Below are 12053 nucleotides of genomic sequence, written 5' to 3'. Positions count from 1 at the left end.
AGCTGTTACAAACTATAAAGCCATCAAATGAAAGCAATTCTCTCCACCCAAAACCTAACCAAATTTCCAAAAAGTCAAGGCAAGCCAATGACTTGGCTGTTGAACACAGATGTCCACTGACCATCCTCCTCACCAGTTTGATCCTGTTCTTGACTCCCAGTTGCCCCCAGCTGCAAGTGATGCTTTCTCATATGCACATTCCTACTCCCACTCTGAGAGAAGGTCTTCCCACAGACTTGGCACTGATGAGGCTTCTCTCCTGTAAAGGGAACCACGTTAAGACTGGGCAGCCCAAAAGGTGGCAGGCAGTTCTGATGGCAATCAGCTAGACTTAAAGAAGGTTGCTCTTTGGACACCTTTAGGAAAGGCAAGAAAGGTACCTCAGGAGAGCCTTGCACACTCACTGTCTCCTGGCATTTCCGCTTTCTAAATCACAGTCCTTCCGAAATAGCCTCTTCAATGTAGTATCATGGCATTACAGAACACATTTACTTCCTTTTCTAACAGACTTCCTTCAACCAACAGAATTCATATATACCTCAAGGATTCATTACATACCTAGGTTTATAATATCCCACATCCTATTTCCTGTCAAGACACAATGTCTTCAACATTCAAAAATGATTCTTTTAACATATATGGTCTGTCCATAAGTCCTCAACAGTTTCCATTCATCTACCCAGACACGCATGCTCAGAACAAAGGTCCAAAACTACTTTCCACAGGCAAAGGCTCACATCCAACAGGGCAGGCAGATGGTCAGATCCACAGGGCAGGCAGGCAGGCATAAAGGAGTGAAATGGAGCACTTCCCCAGGAGAAGGGCAGCTGTTACTTAGTTCTGGCTATTGTTGCCATGTGTTGATGCCGGACTGTTTGAGACAGGGTTTCTCTGTGTAGCCCTGGCTGTCCTAGAACTCACTCTGTAGACCAGGCTGGCCTCGAACTCGGAAATCTGCCTGCCTCTGCCTCCTGTGCTGGGATTCAAGGCCTGCGCCACCACTGCCTGACAAGATTTTTTAAAAGAGGAGCTAGAACAGGAACTTTAGATGAGATTCTCTAACTTGTAAATACTGAGGACCAATTTACAACTGGTAAAGGCATTACACAACAATTTTGATTTTCATTACTGAGGAGAAGGAAAAAAAAAAACTGTATCTGTGGTGGGGAATCTAACATTACCTAGAAATATTGATACTTCTGTCCACCTCTCAAAATATGCCCCTCAGTTACAACAGGATATAACCTACATATAGACTATTTACTGTAGGACTATTTTAAATGGCTAATGATTAGAAAAATCCAAATAAGTGTCACACAGAATGATGGAAGAAAGTTATATGCCTATATTCCTTAGGAGACTTAAGCCAGGAAGGTTAAAAAAAATGTAGCCAGTCTGGGCTACCACAGTGAGTTCGGGTACTCTGAACTACAGACTGAAACCTCCATTCCTACTCTTGTATTTGCAGACATCTCACTCTTTAGACACAGCTATCCTGGAATTCACTATATAGCCCAGGTTGGCTTCAAATTTATGGCAATCCTATTACCCTCTTGAGTGCTAGGCAATAAATTATCTGGCCTGGCCACAGCCGTATTTTTTTTTTTTTTTTTTTTTGGTTTTTCGAGACGATCTCAGTTGGCCTGTTTTCATGGTGGTTGGTGGGGGGTTTGTTTTGGTTTTTAATTGACATCATATTTATGTCTCACTCTTTATAATTCCTGCCTGTAAAAAATGCTAAAATTAAAACAGTTTGTTTCAGCTGGGCAGTGGTGGCGCATGCCTTTAATCCCAGCACTTGGGAGGCAGAGGCAGGTGGATTTCTGAGTTCGAGGCCAGCCTGGTCTACAGAGTGAGTTCCAGGACAGCCAGGGCTACACAGAGAAACTCTGTCTCGAAAAACAAACAAAAAAACAGTTTGTTTTTTAAGGATAATTTATAAATAAATAAATAAGTAAATTAACTGAAGTAATTTTGGAGACAACTAGATACAACAGACCATGCACTAAATACAAGGTAAAAACAAGACATTTTTAAATTTAATAGGCATAACATGTCTATTTTTTGTATCCTTGTATATATCTGACTAAATGTTTGCCAGTTTTCCATAACAAATATAATGAAGCACTCTAGAGCCAAGCAATACACAGCTATCAGTCCGCCACATAAACCAGGAACCTGTCACCATATAAAACCGGCCTACAAGCCAGACTCAATTGGCAGAATACTTGCCACCATGCACACATTTCCCACTTGCAATCCAAATATCTGAGAGGTAGAAGCAAGATGATCAAAGGTTCAAGGTCATCCTGTGCTACATGACAAAAACCAAGCTAGCGCCAGCACTGAGATCTCAACTATGACATGCCCACCCCGACTGACTGCACGTCTCCACACTAACTCACTGAAGTTCTCTGCTGTGTTCATCAAAACCAGCAATCTTGCCTCTACCTCCTTAGTTCTAATTTCTGTTTGGGAAGATGGGAAAAGAGGGAAGGAGACAAAATATCATTTAGATTTTTCTATTAACCTTACAAAATCTGGCTGCTGTATTTTTGGAAAATTCAAGCCATTTTTATCAGAAGGTTAAGTCACCCTCATAGAATGAGCAAGTCGACAAAACTGCAGGGAATTTAGGAAAACAAAGCAAAAAGCAGGTCGCAGGTCTTTTCTTTGTGCAAAGGCAGTTTCTGCAGAGCGAAGACTGAAGGAGGCCTGCCCACGGCTTCTCAGAACACCAGGAACAACACAGGCCTTGCTGCCACTGATGGCAGCCTTCCCACTTTCCCCCAGAATGAAAATGGCAGTACAGGATACATATCAAACAACATATAAAATGATCCAGCACAGATCTCTAGGATCTTCACTCATAAATCCAAAGAGAACAGTGGGTCCTAACAGATGAGAAGCCCTTTCCAATAAATTAGGGGACTTCCTTTTCCCGCCGTCTTGAGCTTTCTTAGTCATTCACAGGAAATAGAGTGTTCCACGTAAGAATACTGTAAACTGCCTTCCCACCCTTGTCTCTTACTGTATTTGAGGTCTACAAATGGCACAGGTTCTCGTACCTGAGTGAACTACCAGATGTTTCCGGAGGCTTGAATACTCAGCAAAGGAACGGCCACATCCTTGGGCTTCACAAAGGAAAGGCTTCTCTCCTGGGAACAGAGAGTGAGACACAGGCTCGGCCTTCTTTCTGAAAACCGTCCACCTCCAATGCTTTCCTCACCATCAAGTCCTACTCACAATGACTGACTCTTCCTGGTTGCTTTAACTTATGCTATATAATTTCAGCTGGATACCCAGCAAATGTTGCCTCTCAGTCATCTGAAATGCAGACCACAAGATAGCCTATTTTTTATTCTAATTTCTTTTTTTTCTTTTTTTTTTTCAATTTAATTTATTTATTTATTATATGTAAGTACACTGTAGCTGTCTTCAGACACTCCAGAAGAGGGAGTCACATCTTGTTATGGGTGGTTATGAGCCACCATGTGGTTGCTGGGATTTGAACTCCGGACCTTCGGAAGAGCAGTCGGGTGCTCTTACTCACTGAGCCATCTCACCAGCCCCTAATTTCTTTTTTGAAATAAGTACCATTTACTATTTCCCTTTTGTTGGTTTGGTTTGGTTTTATTTTAGAACTGTCTAAAACTGGCTCCAGCCCTGCAGACTAAGCTGCTCTTGAGCTATGAGGCCTCCCGCGGCTGCGCCACTTCCAGACACATTTACTGTTTTAAGAAAACTGAAAATGATTCCATCCCAGCATACTGAACATTATGCCAATTGGAGGAAACTATGACTAGAACAACTGAGACTCGTGTATGGGCTTCCTTTTCTAATTTCCTATACAGTGTGCTTCCGGTCACAGCGGCATGGAGCAGGGGAGAGGTGCACAGGCTCACTGGTGACCTGTGGTCAGTGATCACATTTTGCAGATACACATCACACATCTCCTAATGATGGCTCCAGGAGCACCCATAGGATCTTGGACTAAGAAGCAAGGAATCTTTATTTTGCTTCCTTCATTTGGATACTTCTTATTCTATTTCTCGTGTTGTGAGCTCTAACAAGAAAGCAAGCATCTCCTGTTCAGACTGTATTTTATCTCCTACTTATTGCTCTGTAACATTCATAGGACTGGAAAGCAGGCTGACTTGTCCATTAGGTCCAGGCATCGCTAAGGTTACCTCGGACAAGCTTACAACCTTCCTACAAGGTAGGCTTCCGGAGACAGAAGTCATTACTGTCTGTTCCTCACCCAGATGAAATTGGATAAGTGTTACTGATAATGAATCAACAGAATGCATAAGACAGTGAAATTAAGAAAACCTTCCCTCAGGGGCTAGTAACCGCACTGTGCCTTTCCTAAGTGTAGGCAAGCGGTGAGCTGGGAGAGCGCTGAGGGAAGGCAGAGCCGCACACCTGTGTGGATGCGCCGGTGGTTCTTCAGGTTTCCAGCTGTAGTGAACTGCTTACCACACCCAGACTCATGGCACATAAAGGGTTTCTCCCCATTGTGTGTCCTCATGTGCACCTTCAGCCTCTGCAGCACATAAAAGCTTTTCCCACAACCTTCTGCAGGGCAGATGAAGGAGCGCTCATTTCTGTAAAGACAATCACAAGCACCAATACCTGAGAAAGCTTTGTGCTGCTGGTGATAAAGTCAACATCTTTACTGACTCTCAAGGTAGATAATACATTCCAAATTGGGGTATGTCAAAATAACCTGGTTTGTTAAAACTGTATAAGCCAGCTGCAACACAGTTTTAAGGTGATGTCCTAGGAAGATATGTCATTATTGGTAGAATTTTTTTTTTTTTTTTTTTTTTAAGTTTTCTGAGACAGAGTTTCTCCCTATAGTCCTGGAACTTGTTTTGTAGACCAGGCTGACTTCAAACTCAGAGATCCACCTGCTTCTGCCTCCCTAGTGTGCACCACCACTGCCTGGCTGTTATTTTTTTATTTATTTTTATGTGTATGGGTGTTTTGCCTGCATTGTTTGTGCACCACATACATACCCCCGGAACTGGAGTTATAGAAGCTGTGAACTGCTTTCTGGGTGCTGGGAATCAAACTTGTGTTCTCTAAAAGACTATCCAATGCTCTTAACAGCTAATTCATCTCTTTACTATGAAGGTCTCAAATTATTTTGTAATGAGACTTGAGAATTTTTATTCTTTAAGATATTTAGGTGTAAAATGTCTTATTTAAGTATTTCTCAGGATTAAGGTAATGAGAGGTAGAGGCAAGAGAACCAGGAATTCAAAGCCATTCTTTTCTGTATAGAAAGTCTGAGGCCTGTCTGGAGCCACATGCCCTAAATAAAATAAGTAGATAAGACAACACAGCTCTTTCTATTAACAGAGAAGTGTCCTGAACCAGCTATGGGGATGCAGTTTCCTCAGAGCTTAGGAGGCTTAGGAAGGTGGACCTTAAGTTCAGAGCCAGTGTGAGCCAACACTGAGAACTTGTGTCTTAAAACAAACCAGAACACAAGAGCTAGGGAAACAGCTCATCAAACAGTATATTTTTAGCACATTAAAAAGTCCTGGTTTAGATCCTAGAACAACAAAAACAAGGCTCAAACAAGAGGTTTCATATTATCCGGCATGCTGTAAACTTGGAAGGCTCAGGCAGAAAGATCACTTAAGCTCTAAGAATTTGAAGCAACTTGGCAGTACAAGAATCCATTCAGAAACAAAGGAGAACCAGAGATCCTGGTCTTTTGAAACAAGGTCTCCTGATACTGCCCAAGGGATCTTAAAGTTGGCAGCCTCACACCTGACAAAAGAAGACATCTTAGCAGCACAGCTGGAGTTCCTGCTTCCCTACAGTTGTCTATTCAGGGACATAAAGTCCTCTACCCTGCTCACCGGTGAGTTTTAAGGTGGTACTTGAAGTGAGCTGGCCACACAAACGTCCTGTCACAGCCTTCAACTGTGCACTTGAGCTTCTTCTCCACTTGAGGAAGGGGCCCGGAGTCTTTGGGTTGCCCATCACCAGAACCAAGGTGGACATTTTCTCCTGTAACAAGGGACATTTTACAACTCAGGAAAGGCTCCTGATCAGATACTCAGATTCAAACATTTCATTGCTAGCGATCGTTAATCAGGTCTCTGCTCGTGCTTACTGTGTATAGGCAGGATAGTACTCTACACCCAGAGTTGGCCTGTGTTTTATTCCAAAACACTAGTTTTCTGACAAATGTAGAGATATCAAATAAGGCTACCTTTCACATATTTCAGAAAGCAGAATTAAAACTATTCTGTAGGAGCCAGGCATGGCAGTACACGCCTGTGATCTCACCCCTGTGATCTCTGTGCTTTTTTTGGTGAAGTAGCAGGAAGAAGAGTCAAGGCCATGCTTGACTGAGCAGTTTCAAAAGGAACCCAAGTGTTTTGTAACAAGGTTAGCAGAGAAGTAACATCTAGAGTGGAGGCTGCAGAGGTAGCTTCAAGTTCTAGGTAATAAGGAAAAACTTATTCTGGCTCAGTGTGGCCATTCTTAAGATTTCCCATTTTCTGAATCAATTTGTTCATTCTCTATCATTTGAAGGATAACAACCTTCTAGGGCTGGAGAGATGGCTCAGAGGTCAAGAGCACTGACCTCTCTTCCAGAGGTTCGGAGTTCAATTCCAAGCAACCACATGGTGGCTCACAACCATCTGTAATGGGACCTGATGCCCTCTTCTGGTGTGTCTGAAGACAACTACAGTGTATTCACATACAAAAAATAAATCTTTTTTAAAAAATTTTTAAAAAAAAGAAAAAAGAAAAAGAACAACCTTCTAATTTTCTATCTCACCCCATTTTGGTTATTCAATGCTAAACAGCAGAAAACCTCAGATGAATTTTAGAAATTTGAGCCAAACTTTTATAAATGAGCTAACATGCTGTTCCACAGAGGCAAGAAGAATAAACAATGTCTCAATTAACTTTACATGAAATCAGTTAATTAAGAATGTATGCCTGTGCCATAGCAACAGGAGATGCTCCTTTTCTTTCACTGTCCTCAGAATACTGTCCGTCAGCAAGGGAGTCAAGCACTCACTGACTCTGCCGTGCACAGACAGAGTCTCCTTGTATTACATACAGATTCCCCTCTGAAAAGCAAGAGCAGGACCTAATGGAATGCACTCCATAGCCCTATTCAGAGCTGATCAAAGGCAGTCTCTGCCCCACATCAAAAACTTTCTTTTTCCACTGCTACACTCCTCTTGCTACAGTTACAACTAATTGTCTTAGGCCAGGACATAATTTCGGGTGTTTCCTGTTGACTAACATTAACATTTTGTTCCATTATATTGCTCTCCATTTCTAAAAAAAACATTTAATCAACAATGTTAAATTTTAACCAGGACAAAAGATTTTTGAATTAGAAAAATCATCTCAGGAGAAACCTTTCCCAAATGGTTAGATGAATACAGGCACTATGAAGTCACTATGAACTAATCATTTGAAGATCAACAAAAGTATGGAATTTTCTGTGTAGAAGTTATTATTTATAAATGTAAAATATTCTGAAATATCTGTAGAATCTCCAAGTTTACAAGATATTATTTAGTTTTTTGTTTTTATATGAACAGTAATTAGAAAATAATTATAAATATATTCTGGGGCTGGCAAGATAGCTCAGCAGGTAAGAAAGAACACTGACTGCTTTTCCAAAGGTCCTGACTTCAAATCCCAGCAACCACATTGAAGCTCACAACCACCCATAATGAGATCCAACGTCCTCTTCTGGTGTGTCTGAAGACAGCTACAGTGTACTTATTTATAATAATCAATAAATCTTTGGGTTGGAGCAAGCAGGGCTGACCAGAGCGAGCAGAGGTCCTAAATTCAATTCCCAAAAACCACATAAAGGCTCACAACATCTGTACAGCTACAGTGTGCTCACATACATTAAATAAATAAATAAATAAATAAATAAATTCTAGATTACTATCAAGAACTCCTGATACTTGTCAACTGACAATTCTGTGTGTAATCTTGGCTTGGTTAGTGACAATACTGACACATGTAATAACTTAATCATCACAGACTAATGAGAAAATACAGAGTGAGAACTAATCAAAAAAGACCAAAACTTAATGGTATGTTATGCAAATGAAGGCTTGACTAGTATGGGGAGGTTTTGAATCTACCCAGGCATGATTCTTAAGGGTAACATGTATTGTACCCAAATTTGTAATACACAGATCTATGGTTAGGCATGAGAGTTGCACTTTAAGATTAATGTGGGGGTAGGGCGAGTGTGTGGGACCTCTGGAACTAGAGTTACAGGTTATGATCCACCTGATGGAGCAATCTTCCTTAACAACGGAGCCAGCTCTCAGCACCAAGACAGCCACACCTCTAAGCTGCCACACCTCTAATACTGCTGATCTGGGGACAGTATTCCAAAATGTCAGCACACATGAAGTTGTACAGGCTAAGCTGAAGAGAAACACAGCTTAGGAAGACCTGAGCTAGGTGCCCACAACCCATATAACACATAAGACAGCCATGTGTGGGATAATCTTAGCAACAGGGAGGACTACTTTTAGTCTCCATGTGCACATGTATGTGCATACACTCACATTTTTTTAAACAAAAAGTAAAGCAATTAGCTAATGAAAATCAACATAGTTTTAGCATTATGAGTCAGATTCAACATTGATTTTACAATTGTATTTTTATTAACTGATAGTTATTTTTTAAGCTCGAAATATAAAAATTTTTTTAATAAAGTTTGATGTTTACATACTTAAGGATGATTACAGTGAAAACATTCAAGATTGTTGGCAATTCTACTAGGCTCCACCCAACAGCTAGCTGGCTTGCAAGGCAACCTGGCTTATAAGGACTGTTCTCTCTCTCCTCCTCCCCCCACCCCCCAACTCTATTCTTTATCTTAGCTCTCCTCTCTTTCTGTCATCTCTGTACAGAAAAACCTGAGAGAAGAATGCCAGGAGTCTCACCATTGCTGCCAGTTTTTGCATTCTTGGCCAGCTGTGCGCGAGTAGCCGCAATCAGACTGTCATGGGCCAGCTCCTGAACCCGGAGGAACCATGGGATACTGCTGTCTGAGCTCTCGGCAGAGAGGAAGTCAGTCCCGGAGTCCTCTGTCTCATCCTGAACAAACACAAAGTGCTCAGCTGAAGAGCCCAGCCCTGGAGGAAGGAAGAGAATAGGGTGGGAAGATTAGCCCAGGCACAGAGACTATGTCTTGAATTAATCGCTCTAGATCGTTCCTACTCCAAGTTTCCATCCTTATGAATAATTAAGATATCGTTTTTCCATCCAGCCCACAGGCTTACTGTTAACCCTGCCTCCTCTTGTTTCAGAGGCAAAATGTCCCTTCCTGGCAACCAGACCACCTCCCACTTGAAATATTCCAACCCCATGCTCAGTCATTCTCTTTTGAATGCTTCAGTTAAGTTCTCCATCACCGGGGCTGAAAGGATGGCTCAGCAGTTAAAAGTCATTATTTAGGCCAGGCTGGCCTTGAACTTACAGAGAGATCTGCTTGCCTCTGCTTTCAAAGAGCTCGGATTAAAGGTGAGTGAAGCACGCCCAACAAGATTTTTTTTTTAATAATTGATTTTGTTTGAGACAGGATCTCACTATGTTGCCTATGCTGGCCTCAAACTTGTTCTCCTGCTTCAGCATCATGGGCATTGGGTTTACAGATATGTACTCAGTTTCAAACTAACTCTACCTTCTAAATTGTATTTCCATTCAGTTACATTACACTCTCCCAGACCCATCTTCCAATATCTACTATTTTTGCCAAGGCCACAACAGACAATCTCACCAGTCCATCCTATGGCAGGTAGACTCATTTAGCATCCTTTCTTCCCTAAAACACGTCCCTTCCTTGGTTCCTATGCACCATTCTCTCCCAGTTCTACTTGCTGTTCTGCCTCCCGCTGAAGTCTCCCTTTCCCAGGGTCCCAGGTTTACCTTCTTTCTATTTATGTTTCAAACTTACCTGAAATCAAAGAATGTACAATACATGTTTCACATTCCCTGGGTGTGATGAGTTGCCCAACTGACTAATTTGTACCAGACCTCTTCAGAACTCCATTCTTATTTTTAACTCTCTAAAGGATGCTCCCTCATCAATGTGCGTCCCAAGTCAAAACGCTAACAGACACGTTTGGAACTAAGCATCCCCCGACCCCAAACCTCTTCTTGCTCTCACTATCCTGGCCAAGGGCAGCATGTGAATTTCCAAAACAAGAAATGATTCTGTTGCAGGGTGCAGGGACACCTCTATCCCTGCACTCAGCAGTATGAGGCAGAGAGATCCCATATTCAAGACAGCCAGTGCTACACAGAGAAACTACCATACCCAACGAGTTTACCATTGGACACACAGCACCTAGCACCAGACATGTCTTCCAGGAGCAGGCAGCATCCTCATTTTGTATACAAATTGTGCCACAGAGAAGAACAGGGATGATAAAAGCCAAAATGTGAAGAAGAAACTTTTCTTACATTTGGAAAAATTAATAATCAACCATCTTACAAACTTAAACAAGAGGAAATGCAGAGTTATTGTAGAGCCTTTGTCCTTCCTTTATATATTCGATCACACCAACGTTCTAAAGTTATCAAATAATAAAACTTTTTGCATCATATATATAAAATATATAATATAATATATTTATATATAAAGTATATAAAATATTTTCCCCACCTCTAACTTTTTCACTTAAAAAAATGAGTAATATTCAGAAGAGCCTAAACATACCTGCTCTCGTTAGGTTCAGGAGAATGAAGGAAGTGCTATCACTTGGCTGTAGATCTTGCAACAAGCTAGGCGACTCTGGTGTGGTCAGGAACTCTGGGGACTTCTGTACAGTTTGAGCCCTTGTCTCTTCTCCGTCTGGGCCCACATTCACCTGAAGGCTCCTCAAAACAGCTGAAGAAGGGACCTCCTTGGAGGAATTAGCATGATTTGGAGTTTCATCTAATGAAGGAAAAACACCATAGCTCTATGTGGCACTCACCTCCAGGGAGTTCACCTTTCCTAAGAACTACACTTCAGCAGTTCCTAGCATTATTACAAGAGTAGACTGCACTCTCTTTTTTGCAAATACATAAACTGCCTCAGAATAATCACAGGGGAACAAATAACCTGGGAAACCTCTGCAATTTTGTAAAATAACCAGTGTGCTTCATTACAGCTTGCAGTTTATACAGAATGTACATAAATCATTTAAAAGACTTGCTCTAAAGAAGTTCAGACACAGGTGGATCTCTGTGAGTTCAAGGTCAGCCTGGTCTATAGAGCAAGTTCTAGAATAGCCAGGACTACATAGAGACCCAGCCTCAAAAATCAAAAAAGAAGTTTGCTCTAAGGGTTGGGCTACATGACTCTTATTCAAAGATAAACAAACAAACGTCTTTCAAAAAACATTTTTACATAAACAATTTTAAATAAACATTACATTTAATGAAGGGAGGAGCTAGGCCTTACTACTCAATACAATTAGGAATTACACTACCCTGATGACATATACAATATTCTCTGAAGCTTTCGTCCATCTTTATAAAAGATAGATAATACTTTTTCCTCTTTTAAACAGATGACAAGCAAAATCATAAGAATAAAAATGGACAATAATGTAAATATTCTTTTTATCACCCAACTACATACTAAATGCTAATTTAAAATGGTAATTCTATGCCATGTGTATTTTCAGAAGCTATTTTTAAACCATGAACTTTTTACTAGCTCTAGCCATCACAGCACAGTATCAGAGAATAGAGACATGAACAAAAAATCTGTGGTATGTAAATATGACAGGATCCCATAGCTGATACCAAACAAAACACAGCTACGATAAGGCTGAACTTCACAAACACAGAGTAAAACAAAGTGCACAAACACACATTAAAGAGATTACATTATTCCATTCATTTAAGGGTCCCGAATCTTACAAAATTAAAATACTTTGTTTAGAGATGTATAGAAGGATGGTTAATTTTAGAAAGCAAAAGAAATAACCATAAAAGTATAAACAGTAATAATGCATTAAAGAATGGAAGTTTCTCTA

The 12053-nt window shown here is 40.9% G+C and overlaps 1 protein-coding gene across 3 annotated transcripts in view; it reads right to left on the bottom strand.

The window, feature by feature from the left end:
- Window positions 1-12053, bottom strand: part of Znf410 (zinc finger protein 410) — a 28656-nt gene that overhangs the window by 8516 nt on the left and 8087 nt on the right. For 2 of the 3 annotated variants that reach the window (XR_003844247.1, XM_021201572.2), the window contains exons 4-9: window positions 10745-10963; window positions 8967-9158; window positions 5877-6027; window positions 4426-4607; window positions 3069-3158; window positions 134-259 (exon numbers count right to left, since the gene is read on the bottom strand). Coding sequence is in view for 2 of the 3 variants with exons in the window: in XM_021201572.2 (XP_021057231.1) it covers window positions 134-259; window positions 3069-3158; window positions 4426-4607; window positions 5877-6027; window positions 8967-9158; window positions 10745-10963 (960 nt within the window). In the remaining variant the exon portion in view is untranslated. The remainder of the gene's footprint in view (window positions 1-133; window positions 260-3068; window positions 3159-4425; window positions 4608-5876; window positions 6028-8966; window positions 9159-10744; window positions 10964-12053) is intronic. The other variant, XM_029540930.1, reaches the window with a different exon arrangement.

This window comes from Mus pahari, chromosome 7 (assembly GCF_900095145.1).
Source record: "Mus pahari chromosome 7, PAHARI_EIJ_v1.1, whole genome shotgun sequence".
In the NCBI taxonomy this organism is placed as follows: Eukaryota; Metazoa; Chordata; class Mammalia; order Rodentia; family Muridae; genus Mus; species Mus pahari.
The sequence above is the reverse complement of the archived record's forward strand: the minus strand, read 5'-3'. Positions and strand labels throughout refer to the sequence as shown.